The following is a 21,115-nucleotide window of genomic DNA, read 5'->3' as shown; positions in this document are numbered from 1 at the left end:
GGTTTGAATAAGGACTGGGAATGGCTGAGCCATTACAAACATTGAATCTATCTCCCCTTGTAAGTATGCTCACACTTCTTATCAAACTGTCTGTACTGGGCTAGCTTGATTATCACTTCAAAAGTTTTTTTTACTCTTAATTGGCCTCTCAGAGTTGGTAACTCCCACCTGTTTATGCTCTCTGTATGTGTGTATATATATCTCCTCAATATATGTTCCATTCTATATGCATCCGAAGAAGTGGGCTGTAGTCCACGAAAGCTTATGCTCTAATAAATTTGTTAGTCTCTAAGGTGCCACAAGTACTCCTGTTCTTTTTGCGGATACAGACTAACATGGCTGCTACTCTGAAACCTCTCTTTAAAATGAAAAGCACCAACTTTTTGTGTGATTAACATTATGGAAACTAATGGATAAGCACTGTGATGTGACAGAGCACATGCATGCATTGGTTTATTATTTAATAGATTACAGTACTATAAGTGTGTGTGCTGCTTCACAGACAGTAAATGACAGGACCTTTCTCACACCCTGAGAGCTCAAATTTAGACTGGAAATTTACAACTGGATGTGCTAGAGGTTGAACTAGGGTGGCCAAAGTACAGTTTATTACATTCCACAATGCTGCTTCTAGCTGCCATCTTCATCTTTAATGCGGAGAGGCAGATCTCTTAGACTTCAGATCTGTGCCTAGTGTCTATTTTGAAATGATCTTTATCTGGAATCATGAGGGATTTGAATTGGTGATTGTAGAAGTAAAAAGTTCTTACATCTGCTCTCCACCTTTAATCACCGCAGTTGTTCCAGGGACTATTTCTCCTGCCCAACAAACTGACTATCCTGTGTTTGAGTAAAGCAAAAACGACTCAGGAAATTTTGATCTCATTAATTGCAGCCAAAAATGTGGCTCTGGCACCTATGGCACACAGGGGTGGCGGGTTATATGGGCCCTTGGTGCCTGTGCTCCAGGAATATTCAGGACCCAGTCCCACCAATGTTCGGTGCCGGGTCTCTCCCTTGGCCCCACCTGCTGCCCCTGTGCACTTCCCCCAGAGCGTCTCTTGGCCCCACCTACCACTCCAGGTGATTTAAAAGGGGCCAGAGGCCCCCGGCCACTACTGCCACCACCGGCAGCGCAGCAGGGCTGAGGTGGCTTCCTGCCCAGCCTCACTCTGCCACTCCCAGAAGTGGCCAGAACGGCCCGGGTGGGAGGGGGTGTCTCTGTGCGCTGCCCGAGCGCTGACTCCGCAGCTCCCATTGGTCGGGAACTGCAACCAATGGGAGCTGCGGGGGTAGCACCTGTGGGCTGCAGCGTGCGGAGATCCCCTAGCCCCCCCACCTAGGAGACATGGTAAGGGTGTGCAGGTCGCTTTCGGGAGCCGCCCAAGGTAAGTGCCTCACCCTCTCCCACACCTCAACCTCCTGCCCCAACCCAGAGCCCACACTCTGCACCCAAACTCCCTCCCAGAGCCTTAGGCGGGGTGTGTGTATGTGTCGGGGGGAAGGTGGGACTTGGACCTGTTCTGGGCACACCAAAAATTATACAAACTTGCAACCACTGGTGGCACATACATTCCCCACAGATCCACCGCGGGAGGAGAGTCTTTGAAGCTGTAGTAGAAAAACAGGCATGCTGGAGACTCGCCTAGATGCCAACAACGCTCCAGAGGCAGAGTAGCTTTAGGGATAACGGTATTTCCCTGTTCTAATAAGGTGCTTGGTGAAGGCCAGAGGAAAGTGACCTCTGCAATCCTGCCCTTGTCGGACGTCACGGCCGTGGAGCGGGCGAGGCCGGTTCTGTAGACCGGAGCTAAAAGCAGTTTAGGGGACAGGGGCTCGGTTCGCTGGCAGCAGCGGCGCTCCCCGAACCTGTAAAGCCCGGCCGGGACTGTGGGTGTGGCACGCCAGTGCAGCGCCCCCCTCCCCGCCTCGCTCGGGCCCCCAGCCCCGTGTGCAGGGCGCACCCCGACAGGAAATCAGCTAGAGCGGCGTCCGCTGCAGCTGTGTGATCCCGGCGCGGTTACCCGGCCCCTCCCTGCAGCCTTGTCCACGCCAGGTTGTGCCTGGTCCCACCTCCCTCAGCACCTGGCGGGCGGCAGCGCCGAGCAGATAACTGAGGCGGGGGGAGGGTGTCAGTAAAACCCAGGAGCTGCTGGGGAGGGGTTGGGGCGAGGTAGCCGGTCGCGGCGGGGCTGGGGGCGAACGGCTCTGCCCGGGCCGTGGAACTCAGCTCGCCGCCGAGCGGGGCCGGGCCGGGCCGGGGCTCTCACCGGCAAAGCCGCGCCACGTCTAGCCCCTGCCCGGAGACAAGCCCCGCTGGCTCCGCCCCCCTGTTGGAGGAGCAGGAGCCGATAGACCGGAGGGGGAGGGGCGAAGGAGGAGCCAGGCCGGAGGGGGAGAGGGCCGGAGGGGGAGGGGCTCCGTGCGACTCGCTCAGCCCAGCCCAGCCCGGCCGCGGGGAGCGAGGCGAGTGACTGACACGGACCAAAGTTATCCCGGAATAAGGGCAGCACGCATGTGCCGTCACCCCGGATGTGAACATGCTGCCCAGGCTCTCAGGAGCCCGCCCCGCCCAGCTAGAGCGGACGGGCTGACCCGTGCTGGGCTGAGCCGAGCCGGGCCGGGCCCAAGCGAGTTAGCCGCCCGCCTGGGGGGAAGGGAAGCAGAGCCTCCCCCGGAGGGAAAGGGGGAGGGGCAGAGCTCCCGCGAGGCGGGGCAAAGGGGGGCAGCCCGCTCCCCCACCCCAGGGGCAGAGCCTTCCTGAGGCAGCTGAGGGGGAGGATTGCCCCAGTGGTTTGGCTGAGCCAGGCCTTCCTGTCACAAATGACCCCAGCCCCGTGTTAGTCCCCCTCCTCCACCTTCCTGGGGGCTTGTTACACCTGGGCTAAGTACAGAAACTCTGTCACCATCTCTTCACCCCCCATCCCTTCAGTTACTCCTGGCCCTGCACCCCAGGAGTTCCTGCGTTTACTGGGGTGGGGCAGGAATAATGGATTTTCGGGGGAAGAAGTACGAGCGGGGCAGTAATTGGTCAGACCCTGAAGTGGTGGAGCTCTTGCAGCTTTGGGCCGATGAGTCTGTTCAGATGGAGCTGGAGAGCTGCCTGAGAAACCAGCATGTCTTCAACCGGATCGCTGAGGTGTTGAGGGAGAAGGGCATCCACCGGACTGGGGATCAGTGCCGGGAGAAAATCAAAAAGATGAAGCTGGAGTACCGCAGGATAAAGGACAACAACAAGACCCCAAGGGGAGGCAGGACTTGGAAATTCTACGAGGTGATGGACCGGGTGCTGACCAGCCGTCCCTCCCTCTCTTACAGTTCCTTGACTGGCAGTGTGGTGTCTCAGCAGGCACTACAAGGGAGCATGGTGGAGAACTACCATCACCACTTCACCCCCTCAGCTCTACCTTTTGGACACTCTCAGCACCCTGAGCTGATGGAAATCAAATGCGAGGAGGTGGACTCTGATGAACACTGCTTGACCCCGGAGCCCCCACTATCCATGTCTTACCAGCAGGGCTCCCCTGAGGAGCATGAGATGGAGAGAGCTTTCTTGGACAGGGCTCAGAATGACTCTCCTATCTCCAGGGTGGAAATTCCCATTGAAACCAGTGTTTCACCTTCAGGTAGGATAGTCTCTTCTCATTCAAGGCTGAGGTTGATGTTACCGACTATGTATTCTGTTGAGGTTCCTTGTCCCAAACAATTTTAATGTAGAATAATAGGTTCTGCATTAATAGCCTTTCAATATTTCCTGAAATGTCAATAGTGCAGGTTGGTATAAAAGATATATAAAATCAGTGCACATTAGGGTGTGTGAAATTGAGGGACTGACACCTCCTAAAGGCAGGCATGTGCAAGATTCCTACATGTCAAGTTTATCAAAGCATCTCAAATCCAGATAGAGTTTTCATATTTTGTGGTCACATTTGAACATTAAAAGGGCTCTCTTGAGTCCTCATACCACATTATGATAGGAGTCCCTGTTCTTTTCACTGATAGGTTAGAACCCTCTGGATGAATCCACTGACCTTGCATTCCTAGAGCCCTGTGCAGATACAAAATTTGTATCCGCATCCAATCTGCAAACATGGTCTGCTGCTATAAAGTGGATATCCGCAGATTTGCATGGCTTTAGATATAAAATTTGGATCCGCATCCATCTGCGAGCCATAAATGTGGTCAGCGGATATCCGCAGATATCAGCAGATTTGCATTCCTTTCTTAAGCCGCTTTGTAGCTAGTCTTTTTAGCCATTGTCAATTGAGACTAATTGGTGGACACACTCTTTTTCAGTCTCTCAATATACTAACTAGACAGAACTTGGGAAAGGGGAAACTCCTCGAGAGTGACTGGTAGAAGCACATTTAGATGTAGTAGAAGAAGATACAGTTTTACTTCAAATTTAACTAATCTACAGAATTGGCTTCTGTGCATCAAGTCTAGAAATTCGTTGGGATTTCAGAGAAGTCTGGGATGGATGGAGTCTTGGATACATACAGCATGGTGGTGCGGGAGGGAGATGGTGACCTCATGCTGATTACTGTGAAGTCAGGAAGGAATCCTCCCTTTCATTCACCATGATGTTTGCTCAACTGGCCAAGTGCACTATTTAAGAGGGGGTTTGTCATTCTCTAGAGTTAGTTTGGATCATTGCCTGAGGCAGAATACTGAACTAGATAGACCAATGCTTGGATGCATAATGGCAAATTCAACATGTGAGGTTAAAGGAAAAAAATTTTTTTTTTTCAACATTCAGGATGTACCTAATAGATTTGACTTCATCCTTCCTGTGGGATTCTACCATGGACAGATCCGATTCTTGTCAGAGAAAGGCAATGGGGTTACTTAAGCAGACCTGGGTCAAACTGGTCCAGTAGAGGGCAGTAGCGTGTGTTCACATCAGTCAGTACACTGCACTGTCATCATTGGAATGAATTGCTGCAAATTTAGTTTTCTCTTTGTCTCTGAATATCTGCAGGTTTCAGTGAGCCCAACGTGGCGTCCTCATCCCGGATCCAGAGTTTGGGCCCTCGGCCTGGTTTCTCCACCTTGCACCGCCTGCGGAAGAAACGGAAAGGCCAGCGAGTGAAGGACCCCCTTGATGACCTCCTACTGAAGACCCTGACATCGCAGCGGGCCATGGAGGAGCGCTTTCTGCAGATGGAGGAGCGGCGTTTGCAGCGGGATATGGAAGTGGAGGAACGGCGGATGCAGCTGGAGCAGCGACGTTTTGAACTGGAGCGGGAGCATGAGTTCCGCATGTTCAATGTCTTTGCTCAGATGCTTAGCATCTTAAAGCAGAGCAACAGCAGCTCCTCCTCTTCTGTTGCACTGCCTCGGGGCTTGGATTTCATCCAGGTGCTGTCTGACATCGCTGGGATGGGAGGAGGAGGGGGCCTGCAGGAGGCGAGGGCCATGCAGGTAGGGCGACCACTTTCTGAGAGAAGGACTGACATGTACAGTTTCTGTAACCCTGGCGAGTTCCAGAGCAGCCCTTTCCTCTCCGCTCGAGGAAACATTGCCAATCTCTTTCGTGGCTCGACAGAAGAGGGATACAAGGCCTATCATGCTGACAAGTACGATGAAGACAAAAATCCCAGTGTGAGTGAGGTTCCACTGCTGTGCACGTCTTTCTTGCTAGAAGAAACACCAAACAGGGTCATTTCTCAGACTCACTGACAGGGCTTGGGTTAGAACATGACTTTTTTTAATCTCACAGATGCCAGTCAGGTCAATCTTTTCATTTTAATAAAGCACAGAACATTAATTACATAAAATGAGCTTCTTTGTACAGCAGGGAGCAGCACCCTGTGCAGCTTTGGGTCATGTTTGCTCAGTTTCCTGCCTAACTATTATTAGGCCTGCAGAGCCAATAGAGTTACAGGAGAGCAAGTGGAACTTTATTCTCCCTTCTGCATCATTTCCAATGTCATCCACTGAGTTCTGGTTGCAACATGTTATCACTGTTGATGATGCAAGAGGCAGAAAGACCCAACAGGATTTTCAGAACCCAAGGAGGAGTTTGCAGCACTGACATTTAGAAAGCTGTCTTTTTTTTATTTTTTAAATTCACCGTTCAAAGCTGATGCTGCCTGTTTACCTTTTGCTTGTCACTTGCTCTATACAATATAATTAGGCTTGTTGCAAGGGTATGAGATTTACAACATTTCAGGGTAATGTATTTTTTTTAATTTTTAAAGTAATAAGTATATGAGGTTTTTTAAAAATAAGCCCTAGGTTCTGATCCTAAATGCCAATAATTTTACCTTAAAATTACTAATCCTAACTTCATCACTATCTCTCCTGCAATGCAGTATCATGAGAGTTGAATATTAGAACCTTTAACACAAAGTATACCAATACACCTCTACCCCGGTATAACGCGACCCGATATAACACGAATTCGGATATAACGCAGTAAAGCAGCGCTCCAGGGGGGCGGGGCTGCACATTCCGGTGGATCAAAGCAAGTTCGATATAACGTGGTTTCACCTATAACGCGGTAAGATTTTTTGGCTCCCGAGGACAGCGTTATATCAAGGTAGAGGTGTATCACGTTATTATTCAATACAATAAGTGCAACCCAAGGGACAAACTTTATCATTTCTTCAGTGTTGCCTATATTTGTTTACAAGAGAAATTAAAATTCGATACCTAAAACTGGCTCCAAGCTGTAATAATGTCATAAGTATACCACCCTGTGTATTTTTTTTTTAATTTCTTGAGTGACCCACCCTAGCCTCAGAAGTGAAAATATGTTAATGGTTTTTTTTCTCTCTGTACTTTATTGTACTGTGACATGAGCATGCCAAGAGAAAAGGCTAATACTCTAACCTGCCTTCATACTTGGCACTGTGTAAAAAATAAAGTTTCCAAGTGCATGAGTAAATTAGTGGAATGCAATGTCATTGTCTGATGAACACACAATCTGAACATGGAAATATTTCCAAAGCACAATTTGTGTGTCGCAGCAATGTAAATCCCAGCTTTCTCAGCTAGGAAAAATTGTATAAACTTCTGTTAAGGTCAGATTTACATTAACAAGTCAATTTAAGGTTAAATTACTTATACACATTATATAAACTAATATAAACCCTTGTTTTATACCCATCCCTAGAGTGTTTACTGACTAATAAATTAAGCACTTGTATAAATTACTAGTTTATATATATGTGATGAGTGTTCTGTGAAGCTTGTTTTTCATCCATTGTTATCTCCTTTACCTTGTTAGGATTTTTGAGATGGCACAGTAACAGCAGCAGGGCAACAGCAAAACTGAAATGCAAGTAGTGCTGCCTAGTGGTAGTTTGTCTCCCTAAACAATGATTTCTTTCTTTCTCCAGGGGATAATTAATTTTGGGACCAGTGAGAATAAACTCTGCTTTGATCTAATGTCCAAGCGGGTAAGTCACATCCCCAGAAGAAATATAGAATTCTCCATTTAATTCCTACTTAGTACTGATGATATGCTTGGATTGCAACTGTTGCTCAGATCCCTCACAGAGCAATAATTTCCCAGAGCGCTTACCTTTTAGCTGTCATATCTCTTCCATGCTGGCACTGATGCAGAAGGCCTTGGCTGGTCCATTTTCCCTATTTCATTTTGGGTTGTGTATTTCTTTAAGTTACCTTCTCAGCGATAGATTGGAAATGGTGGTGTCTTCTAATCACACAGTTGAGGCCTTGCCTTTGGGGCACTGCCTGGCACACAGAACCAAATGAAAGTGAAGTACATTTCCTTTTCTCCTGCTGATGGCTCTTCAATTCACATAGAGATGAGCCCAAGTCTCACAATTCAGGGGTGTCCAGATCTGGGGACAGAGGGGTCTTGATTTGGCCTGTTATCAAGCTGCACAGTTCTGATCCAGTTCTGAACTGTCTCAAAGCTTGAGAGGATTTGGCACCAGTGAGGGTATTACCAATAAACTGGGTGAACCACTAATTGGTGGTCTTGCTTAGTTACACCAGGTTAAAGGCCCAGTACAGACAGTATAACTCAAACTATAGACTGTTTGGGCTGAAAGAAACTCTTGTTTCTCATTAAGCCATGTACCCAGATTCAGGCAGTTATGTGGGGAGACAGCAATTTGTTCTACCTAGAGGTGAGGAAGGGTGGGATACTGAGTTTGTGGCACAGCAAGTCTCTACTGTAGTTGGTTGAAGTTCTTTCACTCCCACTCCATCACTGCCAACCCTCAAAATGTTCCTTGTTTTATTTCTGCCTGCCATGCCACTGACTCGGGGGGACACTACCCCAACACTCGGCCTTCCAGCTAACAGAACAGGTAAGGCAGAACTGCTGCCTAATAGCTGTGTGCAGACGCCTGCAAGGTGCCTTTTAGAATGTCTAGGTTGTTCCTTCCTTTTCCTCTTTACCTCTTCTCCTGAGACTTAGCCCTGGTCTACACTGGGGAGGGAGGGGGGAATCAATCTAAGTTATGCAACTTCAGCTACGTGAATAACGTAGCTGAAGTCGACGTACTTAGATCGACTTGGGTTGATTTATCGTGTCTAGACTAGATGTGATAAATCGATCCCCGCTGGATCGATCGCTGCCCGCTTATCTGGCAGGTAGTATAGACATACCCTTAGTGTAATGTCTGCAGTTAACACGTCAGAGAAGGGACAACTGTATCTTGATTAGCTTGTTATGATAGTGGGTTACTTGCTCCTGCCTATCAGCAGCAGCCAGATGAGCTTGTTCTCAGGTATACTGGAATAGGCTCAGAGCTGAGAAAAGATGTTTCTTCCAACTTATGAACTGCCACATTCCAGTGCTACTGCACTGACTCACAGAACAGTATGCTACTGGAGGTTATGAGACATTAATCTTGCCACTAACTTGGAAGCCAATGCCTATATTTTGTAAGTGAAAATAGTAACTGACCAGATTTCTGTCTGCAGTTCATTACCTCTAAGTCCAGTGATGTTCTGTGGACTTGACAGCCCAGAGATGAGGTCTCCGATGTTGTTCCCTGCCAGTTGGCCCAGTTGGTTTTGTCATCCTCTGCAGCATCACCCTCAAGGACTCCTTTACTTCCCATTGTGTTGTCATTTGGGCCAAGCCTGCTGATGCAGTGCTGTGCCAGCTGAGTTTAGGAGAGAAAGCAAACGAGGCTTGCTTGTGTGTTACACAGATTTCGGGATACATATCCAACTGTAAAAGATTATACCACCAAAGGTTATTATTCTACATGGGATGAAATGATTAAAACCATCAGATTAAACCCATCAGAGCCCCAGCTCAAGTCATCAGAACCCCAACCCAGATTTTTTGTTAATTACTTTATAAGATTTAACATCTGCATGTTGGTTTCCCTCCTATTCCTTTGCATTTGTTCCCCTTTTGTCCCCACCCTTAAATCTGGGCTCCTTTTATGAAATCTATGAGAATGCATGTAAATGTTTGTTGATTCGTTACCATTCATATAAAATACACCTCCTCTGATCACTGCTCTGCTTCCCTTTGTGACTTTTGTTTGGACTGGACTGCTTGAAACTCTGCTAGTTATAGCTTTGAAAATGATTAAATGAAGACCGTATACTTACTTTTTTAAGTGTAATCTGGAAAAAAAATTGTTAAAGGCAACTGATCCAGCCCCTCAACTCAGTGAAACTCCCTTTGAAACCCAAAGGAGTTCCTTCCTCATAAGGAAGAGCCAAAGGAGCACTTTCAAGAGGTTAACTTCACCTTTCTTAGGCCTCTTAAAAACTCCTGTTACCCTTTACCATGTCCTGGCAAAATTATAGATGTGGAGGAGCCACTGCTATTTGATACTGAGGCGTAGCTGAAAGCTAGACTTAATCCATTCATATTAGGAGAAGAAAATAACCACCCATCTGCCATTCATGGCCATACCGAGGCTCTCTGGACCTGTATAGAAAGCCCTCATAACATGGACTTAATTCCCAGTTAGTTGAAAGCTATTATCCTCAGAACTTGGGTCAGGCCCTCATCAGGGCCCTAAGGGCTGCTTTGTTCAAAAAGTGATCCACAGAGATCTCTTTTCCATGGCGTTCATTTTGTATTAGCCTTTGGGCTTCCTTTTTGCAGATCTCTGTGCAAGGAAGCATTGCTGCATAATTTTGATGGCCAAATAGTTTCTAAAACCCCTCATAAGGCCGCTGAAGTCATTGGGGTGTGTGTGTATGTACATGTGAGTACTGTCCATATATTTGCTTGTGTTTCTGATTTTAATGGTTGTACCTGTCCTCTTCTTGTTGCTGACAGCTGACGCAGAGTGATATGAACCTCATGGAGCCTCCACTGCTGCAATATCCTGATTGGAAAGGACATATGTTGTAAGTAGCCTCATCTCCCAGAAGTTTCCCTTTGTAAATACTTGCCTTCTAAGAAGCATATGGATGTTCTCCTCATGCATCTATGGGAAAAGGCCACCTTGAGGTTGTTCAGAATGCATAAGTACAAACAGTTCTGCTGGATTGGTTGGATAAAGCTTCTCGAGGCTATTAAATCCTTCTCCTCTTCCTCCCAAATCCCTAAATGATCTCCCTGTGTTCATCCAATTCCAAAATATCTGAGTGGGTTCCAGTTGCTTTAAAAAAACAAAAAAACAACAACAAAAAAAGTATTGTGCATGTCTAGTAGGTGGGTGTGCCCACTGTTCTATACAATTGTAGTGGACATTGCTGGACCATTAGTCCTTCCTATGTTCTATGTCTTGACAAATTAAATCCTTCAGAAATATGTGTGGAGTTATAAATCATTTCCATGACTTTTGCCGTGTATGCAAGCCACGTCCATAGTATGGAATAAGTGGCCTGGGGTATGTGTTTTCCTCTTTGTTTGTTTATTTTTTCCTAGCTGTACACATTAGTCTCTCATGTGCCCTGGCTTTATTTCTTTGTGATGAGGACCTGTGGAGAGCCCAGCCTCTAGGAGAATAAACGGAATCAATATTTGCTTTTGTGTCTTTCTCAGTTTACGGGAGGAAGTGGCTCGATTTTTGACCTATTATTGCAAGGCCCCTGCACCTCTCAAGGCAGAAAATGTGGGTAATTGCTTTTCACTGATGTGTCTTCTAACATATTGCCATGCACTGTGAAACAGGTTCTTCTGTCTTCTTTTACTAATGTTTAAGTGTGAGCTGTCTGAATCTTTTATCATGTAAATGGGAGGGATTGAGCACTAGTGTCACGAAGGTGATGTGCAACCTTTCCAGGCATTTTTTCACATTCAGCTCAGCTAATGTATTTCAGTCCTACTATGTTCTTTCACTCTTGCCTCCCACACCATCCTGCAAGTGGCCCTCAGTCATGCTTTGCAGTAACACCTTTTGCACCAGTCTTGGGCCCTACTATGCCAGTGCACCTCAGTTATTCCAGTCCCAGGGCCCCCTTGCACTGTTCTGCTGATTCACCTGAAGCTGGATTCATAACTGAGTCAAGAGTAGTTTTGCTCTGCTAAAGGATTGAGGAGAGAGCAGATTCCAGTGCTATTGTCAGGAATTATTTTTGTGGTGGTGCATTCCAATGAACAGGATTAACATCTGCTCCCATTGTCTCTTCTATAGGTGATTGTGTTGAATGGTTGTGGTTCTCTGTTTTCTGCATTAGCTACAGTTCTCTGTGATCCAGGGGGTAAGTGGGGTTATTATCCAATTTTTTGAAAATATACCTTTTATGTTTGGTGGCAACATGGTAGTCACAATACAAATACCATATGTCGGGGTTTAACTGCGGAGTGGCCGTGACTTACTGTGGAATTTCTGCCAAGTTTCTGCCAAATGCCATATTTTTTCAGTGCAACCATAAGTGAGGAGGATGTCTCCCCGAACTTTTTATTATCAAATGTATATCCTCCTCAGTAGGACTGTGGGTCTCCTGCATTCTCACTTCTGCCTCTCCCTGCTCTCTTTGCCATTTTAATGTAGTTGCACCTCAAAAATGGAACCATAAGCAAAAGCTCCCAAGCTCAGATGGAGTGCCCTAGTAAGGAAGAAAGATGGTGAGTTTAGTGGATAACTGGCTTTGTTTTCTTGATTTTTAGAAGCTGTTCTGATTGCCACCCCCTTTTATGGTGGTATCACCCAGAGTCTGTTCCTGTATGGTAACGTCAAGCTGGTCTATGCCTATTTAGACAGCAAGGTAAGAATTGGGGTGGGAGGACAAATCTTTGCAGGTAGAAAGAATTGGTATTGGTGGAAGGCACAATAACACTGCCATGGTGCTTTCTGGCTTCAGAGAGCTTTGCAAACAGTCCTCACAACACCCCTTAGTTGTAGCTTACATGTAGCACCACCATTTTACAGCCGAAGAAAATGAGGCACGTAGAGTTTAAGTGACGTACCAAGCCACAACGAGATTAAGTGTGCAAACCAGGATTAGAATTCTAGATTCCCGACTGGCTTCCAGTCTTATGATGTGATCACTAGCCCATGACCCTTTCTGTCCAGCATTCTACTCCCATTAAATAAACATCAGTGGAATTTTGGAAATTTGCAAGCCTGACATTTTTTACAAAGCAAAACCAAGAATCGAATAAGTATCAACTGAACTCTCCTCCTCAAGGTGATCCCAGGGATGGGGCAGCATATGGGAACTTTGCATTGTCCTGTCTGTCCAAGGATAACCAGACAATATCTGTGTGTATGGCAGATCCAGTATCGATGTCTCCTTTATTTTATTTATTTCCTTGTTCCCTCCATAGTGTGAGGAAGAGGGAATCTGTGTTGTTACTGGGCTTTTGTGGTTTGGGAAATACTTCGGTGCAGAAATGGTTGATGGAGGATCCGTAGAAACATTGTTTGCTTTTATCTTGTGGGTGCCTTTCAGATCACTGGAACAAGCACTCGGCCCTTCCAGCTCACAGTGGACAAGCTAGAGAAGGCCCTACAGGATGCACGGTCAGAGGTGAGTGTGGCTGAACCTGGCCTTGTTGGGCCCATTGGTGGTGTCTGCAGGAGAAAGTGGGGGTGCAGGTCTAGAAGGATGAAGAAGCGTTGGGCAGATTTTAGCTGCGAGTTCTAATACAGGTGTAGAACCTCCTCACGCATACTTCTGCATCATTGGAACATCATCTGCTCTGGGATCTCCCAGGGTAGATTGATTTTTAATCACCAATTTTAATCATGATTTAAATCATCAATCTTAATCGTGTTTTGCCATTGCACTTTTTAGTTATTTTCCTAAAGAAAGGTTGATTCTCATTGGTTGGGAACCATTAAAAAATGTTGATTTGAAACTAATAGCCTTTGCACTAAATGTGGTGCTTCTTTTTGCTAACAGGAAAATACACTGTATCTATTCACTTTTATTTAAGTGATTATATCATTTGACTTTTTACTATATGATGATTAATTTTTTTACTTTTGCTTTGTTTGGATGGAAGTGCACAAAAACAGCATTTTTACAATGAAATAAAATGACCTTAAATGTGCAGGATACATATGGAAATTTTTTTTATCAAAACATGTATGCATTTAAAACTAATTATTAAATAAATGAAGTATTATCTGTAGATAATGAATTCAGTTGTTTTTGGTCACCATGTTCTTCAAGATTTTAGAACTAGCGTATCTCATCTTCTCACACCTAATTTTTTTTCATAGATTGGAAGAGGGAAAACGAGCTTTCCTGCCTTTTCAACTCCCAGTTAGGTTCTTAACTTTGAATTAATTAATCATTGAACTGAACTAGTTGAATAAACTGAAATGAGGAAAATATTCTCTCTGTACTTGTGGAACAGGCTACGGCTGTCAAAAGCTGGTTTAGCACGTCAACAGACTCTGGTTCCAGGTGCTTAGCCAGTGACTTCCAACATTTCAGTGATCTGACTTTCTTTAAAACTTGAAAACAGATATGTACTGCTTAATATTATAATTTTTATTTTATTTAAATTATTTTAATAGATTATAAGAAGTTTAGGCATTAATGTAGGTTGTCAATTTCTAATTTAATTTAATTTAAATTTAAAACATCTGATTTGTTTTATTATTATTTTTTTAATAGTCAATTTTTATCCACTCTGGGGTCTCCCATTCCAAAGCATATTCTGGGATGTGAGCAGTTTCTGATCACACTGTTGGAGCTCTGACTTCCCCACTCCACTCTTTGATGCAATCACATCTCTATTCTTCCCATCTAAGGCCTGGTCTACACTAGAAAATTAAGTTGGTTTAACTACATTGCTCAGGGGTATGAAAAATCCACACCCCACAGCGGCATAGTTAAGCCAACCTACCCCCCAGTGTAAACTGCACTAGGTTGAAGAAAGAATTCTTCCATTGACCCAGTTACCACCTCTCAGGGAGGTGGTTTACCTACCCTGATGAAAGAATCCCTCCTGTTGGTGCAGGTAGTGTCTACACAGAAGCGCTAAAGTGGCACAGCTGCAGAATCTATTCAGCTCCTCTTCACAGTGGGGGAAATGTAAGAGAGGCTTTGTCAGGGATGAGTATACCAGATGTCAGTGGTGCTTAAAACCAGGCCTCAGGCCCCAAAGTACTTTATGAACCAGGTAGCTTCAAGAATCTCTTCATCCTCCTGCTAAAACATCCCGTAGTTGAATTTCTCTTATAGCTCTGGGCACTGGGTGCAATGCCATTGCTGTGGATGGTGAAGGTGTGAGTTATTAGGGGAGACTCACGGTTTTAGAAAAGGGGGCTGAAGATTTACCCCACAGGTATTGTTCTTTTAACATTATATTGTGTTTTTGTTTTATAGGGTGTTGGTGTGAAAGCCTTAATTCTCCTGAACCCCCAAAATCCTTTAGGGGACATCTACTCCCTGTCAGAATTACGGGACTACCTGGAGTTTGCTAAAAGGTGTGGCAGTTTAAGGGTCTGAGGAGACCCAGATCAGAGATGGCTTTCTGAGTCTGATGAACCAGTCAGTGTGTCTGTGTCTTTCTGGCTCTAACTTTCCTCCCTGCCATGAAAATAACTTATTCTGGTCCACACAGCAAAGGGTTTAAGACTAGAGAATGGGGAGATAAGATGGTGGACCATGCAGTCATTTCTTCACCCTTGGATCGGCCAAGCACTTACCCAAAGAGAAACTGATCATACCAATTTATTGGAGTCCTAGTGAGCTATGCAAGACACTAATTTTGCTATGTCTGCTGCGTACTCATGGGGATATGGTGAGATACAGCAGCTCTGCTATGCTCCTTTCATGGGATACGGGGTTCATTTTCCACAGCTGTTTCATATGTGCACATTAGAAGACAGACAGTTGTGGGATTCCAGCCTTCTCACGTACCACCCATTCCCCTTTAAATTTCTGTCCATCCTTTGTAGATGGTCATAGAGTTTACTCGAGTGGGATATTAAATGAGAGAGTTAATAAGCCTGAATTACCAATGACTGCAAACTCTTCCTGTGTCATGGTTCTGGTGAGTGACAAGAAATGAGTTTGATGGACCTCAATCTGCTTTTCTGCATACAGGATGCAGCCCTCAGACTATGAGAGTATTATTCTCTCACAATCTCCATTTTCTCTCTTCCAGGCATGAATTGCATGTAATAGTAGATGAGATCTACATGCTGTCGGTTTTTGACGAATCAGCCACGTTCCATAGTGTTCTTGGCATGGACAGGTAAAGTCTGCACTGCTTCCTTGGCCACCTGTTAGCAACTGTGCAACATGTTGTCATGTTAGTGGTTTGTGACCGGGATTTGACTCGTGCCCCAGTAGACTCTGCCTCAGGTTGATTGCTTCAGAGTTTCCTTCTTTCCAGTGCACTTTGCAAGTTGATACACTTTTGAATGTGTTCTTTAGTCCATTGTTTGCAACGTTTCTAAAAACTTGAAAAGGAGGTTTCATTTCCCACTGATCATTATCTTTCTTTTTCTTTGCCAAACACTGCTGTTCCCTTCCCCTGGTTCTAATGGTGCATGTAAGGATTGTAGTCTTTTTCATTCTTTACTTTTGTTTTATGCAGAAGCAGCAGCATTGAGATCTTACTACTTGTCTGGGAACAGGTTTTATTAGTTAATGCTTTAAAGGGACACAACAGTTACAAAGTTCATACTTAAAAATATTCCTTGCTTGTGTTACTAATAACCCATTTGATTGCTGAATAGAGAACTTTTAAATTTACTTTTACTTTTTCCCAATGAATCTGTTTTTCTTATTTGTGCACCACTCAGTTGGGACAGTGAAACTGGATTGGTCCATTTTATTTTCTGGTTCCAATCAGTTTCACTTTCAGATGCTAGCCCACTGTTCCTGAATTTGGATTCACAACATTGCAAGGGAAAATTTAAAACCACCCCCAAAAAATCTCATGTTTCATTGACATTTTAAAAACAAGTGATGAAAAAAGTCATTTTAGTTTTTATAAAACATATTAGCAGGGGCCTGATTCTTTTAAAATTGAATGCACATTTGTATGTGCAGCTCTAACAGTCTGGCCTATAATTTGCAACTACAATGTCACACTTAGATGATATAGTGATGTATGCCTTATAAATACCTAAGATAGACCCAACTTTTGTATAAAATTATTTCCTAGTGTCCCTTTAAAGGTAGGTTCCATTTAGCCTTATACTGCTTCACTCATGTCCCCTGGCGTGTTGTCTGTCCTTGTGAAATGTTGCTTCTTTGCTTCTGGAATGTTGCACTGGTGATCCAAAAGCTTCAGCACCTATGACACTAACTGCCTTGTGTGCATCCTTCTACATGCAGATTGCCTGATCCACAGAGGACCCATGTGATGTGGGGAATTAGCAAGGTGAGTGCAGTCATGCCAGGTCTAACTCAGCTATGCAATCCGCCTGATGTCCCATGAGGCCTTGACCCTGCGTTGGAAAGAATAAGACAGTGGTGATGGAATCCTGCATTCCTTTGCAGTAGGGTAATCAGTGTGTGTGTGTTTCCTGCAGGATTTTGCTGTCTCTGGGATTCGTTTTGGCACTTTGTATACAGAGAACCAAGATGTTGCCAATGCAGTGGCCTCCTTGTGTTACTTCCATGGAGTTTGTGGACCTGTCCAATACAAAGTGGCACAGCTGCTCCGAGACAGAGGTGAGTCTGAAAGAGTGATTTCGCACATAGTCATCTGCCTTTCTCTATTATCCTGGGAGCTCAGAGGATCTGTCCCCTACATTCCCAAGGGGTCTCTAGCTAAAGCAGCTAAAATGACAACCTTCCATAATCCTGGGACTGCATGTTAGATGAGGTTGACAATTCTACAGGATTGTCATAGAAAGAGAAGGTGCACTCAGGGTGAGCAGGGTTAAAGGAACAGCTTGGAGGCAGTTACTTGGACAACAGAGGTCCCCATTTTGAAAAGTCTGCTGAGGAGAATTAAAGGGGTATGAGCTTCTGGGAGTTGTGAAACAGATTTCTAGCTCTGTCTTGGATTGCACACTAACAAATTGCAGAGGCTTCACAACAGACATCTGAGGTCTAGGGAAACTTCCACCAGAAGGATAGAATTCAAGACAGGCACTAAGCTCTTGAATAGTGTTTGTGTTCTAGGGTACTGCAGTGGAGGAGAATCTGAGGATGAAAAAAGAAGGGGATAGGGTGAAAGATGGATAGAGGCTTTATAATCCCACTCCATATATCATAAATGATCATGGAGGAAATCTTTTTGGAACTGAATTATTGGTCATTTTGTGAAGTTTCTTCTCCTCCTGGCTAGACTGGATCAATCAAGTATATCTGCGGGCCAACCATGCCCGTCTGAAAGCTGCCCATACCTATGTGACAGATGAGTTGAAGACCCTTGGGGTTCCCTTCCTCAATCGCAATGCCGGCTTCTTTGTTTGGATCGATTTCCGAAAGGTCAGTGGTCTCAGGAGAGGAGGCTGCTCCTCTGGCTAGGCAAACATTTGGCACAATAGATTCTGGAGGAGAATTGGATGTAGTTGTACAAAAACATTGCTGAATCATAATTAATCATTCTGATGAGCTGAAAGGAAGAGATGCAGGATATTTTTGTAAGCACGGTTCATGGGTCCCTTTAGTTTGTATACACATTTTTCTTCTTGCTTGGGATCTTTTCTAACTGCATTATGTCTCTTTTCACCATCTTTGCCCCAGCCCTCTTCATAGGAACCATAACTGCTTCAATTCCTCAAGGATCCTAGCTACTCACCAGTCTCCCCAAGTCCCATGGGGATCACAGCTTGACCCATTTGCAGGAGCTGGGAGACAGAAAAAATCTCCCCAGGCCATTATAGTTTACTAATTTTTTTCCTTGGTGGGGGCTGCCCACTTTTCTCTCCCCCTCAATTCAAGGCTCCCATATCCTGGAGCTCCTTCCTGTGGCTAAAGAGAGTTGGGTACCCAAACTTCTCCATCTTCCATGTGAAAGCCTTCTCCTTAGAGCTTTGTGGCTGCTGGGTCCCAATTCCATTACTACTGATCTTGAGCACTGAGGCGTCTCAGTGGAGTGACCTGTATGTTACTAACGCCTTACCCTTCTGCTCCCAGTACCTTAGGACAGGAACATTTGAGGAGGAGATGCTGCTCTGGAGACGATTCCTGGATAACAAGGTTCTGCTGTCCTGTGGCAAAGCCTTTGAGTGCAGTGAGCCGGGGTGGTTCCGTATCATTTTTGCTGACAAAACCCACCGACTACAGTTAGGTGTGTGGCATTTCCTTCCCCTTTCCATCATCCAATCTTGCCTGCAGCTCTGGCCACCTCATTCCCTTCTCAAATTACCCTCTATCCCTGGCCTCCTCTATTTTTCTTCACTTCCTTACCCCAAGTCCATTTGGATTTGACAAGGGTTTTGGGATTCTTGTGCTTTTGTTGTAACCCTTGTGTTTTTTTTTTTCTCCCTCACACCACCCCAGGCATGCAGCGGATCCGTAGAGTCCTAGAAGAGAGGGAGCGTGAGATTCTGTCTGAGGACAAGGACCAGCCCTGCCAGTCAGACCAGGACGGCAAAGCAGACAGTACAGATGAGGTCATCTTTGTGTCCCGTCACCAGGAGCCTGGTTCTACTGGTGGCTCCAACCTCGGTGACCTCATTGGCCTCCTGCAGCAGCAGATGCGCTCATCTGACTGGCTGCAGAAGAACACAGCAGAGCAGTTTGCACAGGAGAAGCCAGAGATCTATGACGTGTTCAGCAAACTGGTGGGGAAACAATAGGGACCCCTGTTCCTTCATGGGCCTTATCTGAGCAGGGACTGACACCGAAGCCCCTAACTGCTTGGTATTTGACTTCCTGCAAAGAATATATTTTCTGTATAGTGAGGAAATCACTTTGTAAAGCCTGTTACCCAGGCCTCCTCTTTGGAAACTCTGCTTTGTATTGTATAGCCCATTTCCCTGTATTGGGGTATGGGTGGGGGATGCAGGGCTAGCTTCTGCCGCTGCCCCTTGCCTCGTATTTTATAATTCATTTCAAATGAATAAGCTCTTGGCTCTTTTTATAAGGCACCATGGTGTCATCTTTTATGCTGCTGCTTGTTTCCTCTCCTTGTTCCCAGGGAGACAGAAACTTGAGATAATTAAGATGTTTTATATTCTTCTCTGAATGAGGTGCAGAGACAACTAATTCCTTCAGCCCCAGAAGATGTGTTTCTCATCAAGCCACTGTAATATGACATGTATTGACAGTTAGAACCAAGCACTTGCCCTGACTCTCAGCTGGGGGTAAATAAGAGTGTGTTCATATATAGACCACTTTTTGTGTCTGTCTGTCTGTCTGTGTGAGAGAGAGAGAGAGAAACTCCAACAAAAGGGATCGAATGACTTGGGTAACTAGTACTATGGAGCCTTTCACTTCTGGATCACTAGTTCCCCTACAGCCTCATTGTGATTTTAAAATATATAATATAGTGATCTGGTGCCCTGTGTTTAAACGAGCTTGGCTATCTCAGTCCAGCTTTTTGTGTTCATATAAAAGAACATCCTCACAACTGGGTCTGATAGCTTCTCAGCAGGAACTGCCAACAAAATGGGCAAAGGATGCAGAGGGTCTGGAGAGTAGACAGCTCCATTATGCTAGGAGGATGTTCTGGTTAGAAATAAGGCACTTTGGCAAGACAGTATTGAGAATGCTCATCCTGCTGTTGCCAGACTCTTCAGAGCCGTCAAGCCAGCACCTTCCAATGATTTAGTTGGGGATTGGTCCTGCGTTAAGCAGGGGGTTGGACTAGATGACCTCCTGAGGTCTCTTCCAACCCTGATATTCTATGATTCTTCCCCCACAATCAAAGAACTTAAAAAAAAAAAAAAAAAAAAAAAAAAAAATTCCAAACTGTTACATCAGACAGCTTCTGAGGGTAACTTTCTGGTTACACAAGATTCTTTAGTTTTTGAAAGGGCCTGTTTGAGCTGCATTCTGTGTGATGGTGGTAAACTGTAATCTAGCTGGTAAACTGATCTCTCGGTATAAAGCATTTTCCTTTGCCCTTAGTTTGATTTCCTCTGAGACAAAGCAAGACTTATTACGTTCACATCCAGGAGTTACAGAATGTCTATAGTATAGGTCAGGGGTGGGCAAACCTTTTGGCCCGAGGGCCGCATCTGGGTGGGGAAATTGCATGCAGGGCCATGAATGTAGGGCTGGGGCAGGGGGTTGGGTGTGGGAGGGGGTGTGGAGTGCATGAAGGGGCTCAGGACAAAGGGTTGGGGTGGAGGAGGGGTGCGGGATGTACGAGGGGGGTTGGGGTGTAGGAGGGGGTGTGTGTGGCGGGGGTTGGGGTACAGGAGGAGTGTGGCAGGGGGCTCAGGGCAGGTGGTTGGGGTGCAGGAGGAGTGCGGGGTGTGGGCTCTGGCCTGCCCCCCCTTACCTGGAGTGGCTCCAGGGTGGCAGTGGCGCGTGCCAGGGCAGGGTCCCTGCCTGCCCTGGCCCCGCGCCGCTCCTGGAAGCAGCTGGCACCACATCCCTGCGGTTCCCAGTTCCTGGCCAATGGGAGCTGCGGGTTGGGGGGAGGGGGTGTTGCCTGCAGGCGAGGGCAGTGTGCGGAGCCCTCTGCCCCTGCCGTCCCCCAGGGGGCGCAGGGATGTGGTGCTGGCCGCTTCCGGGAGCGGTGTGGGGCCTGCAGCGCCACGGGGGTGGCAATCCCATGTGCCGGATCCAAAGCTCTGATGGGCCGGATCCAGCCCACGGGCTGTAGTTTGCCCATGCCTGGTATAGGTGTTACAGCAGCACACCTATGCCACTGTAGTGCTATAGTGTACAT

At 45.9% G+C, this 21,115-nt stretch overlaps 1 protein-coding gene across 1 annotated transcript; it reads left to right on the top strand.

The window, feature by feature from the left end:
• The first annotated feature begins 2,440 nt into the window (after nt 1-2,440).
• On the top strand, nt 2,441-19,605 carry LOC117876974 (probable inactive 1-aminocyclopropane-1-carboxylate synthase-like protein 2). Its single transcript, XM_034769615.1, has 15 exons — nt 2,441-3,626; nt 4,982-5,604; nt 7,347-7,406; nt 10,235-10,305; nt 10,946-11,015; nt 11,538-11,604; nt 12,014-12,111; nt 12,799-12,876; nt 14,689-14,789; nt 15,473-15,562; nt 16,654-16,699; nt 16,851-16,992; nt 17,615-17,757; nt 18,409-18,562; nt 18,775-19,605. Exons 1-15 carry the CDS (start codon nt 2,990-2,992, stop codon nt 19,071-19,073), a joined length of 2,679 nt encoding a protein of 892 aa, XP_034625506.1. The 5' UTR covers nt 2,441-2,989; the 3' UTR covers nt 19,074-19,605.
• The last annotated feature ends 1,510 nt before the right edge of the window (nt 19,606-21,115 follow it).

The sequence above is a fragment of the Trachemys scripta genome, chromosome 4, assembly GCF_013100865.1.
Source record: "Trachemys scripta elegans isolate TJP31775 chromosome 4, CAS_Tse_1.0, whole genome shotgun sequence".
Classification (NCBI taxonomy): domain Eukaryota; kingdom Metazoa; phylum Chordata; order Testudines; family Emydidae; genus Trachemys; species Trachemys scripta.
Note: the sequence above shows the minus strand (reverse complement) of the source record. Positions and strands in the feature narration are given on the sequence as shown.

What these genes read in the sequence shown, in the direction of transcription:
- LOC117876974 (XM_034769615.1), top strand. Translation starts at nt 2,990, where the DNA reads ATGGATTTTCGGGGGAAGAAGTACGAGCGGGGCAGTAATTGGTCAGAC. An exon ending in TGATGTGGGGAATTAGCAAG is followed by an intron (nt 16,700 to 16,850) that starts GTGAGTGCAGTC and finishes TGTTTCCTGCAG; the next exon opens with GATTTTGCTGTCTCTGGGAT. An exon ending in AACCCACCGACTACAGTTAG is followed by an intron (nt 18,563 to 18,774) that starts GTGTGTGGCATT and finishes ACACCACCCCAG; the next exon opens with GCATGCAGCGGATCCGTAGA.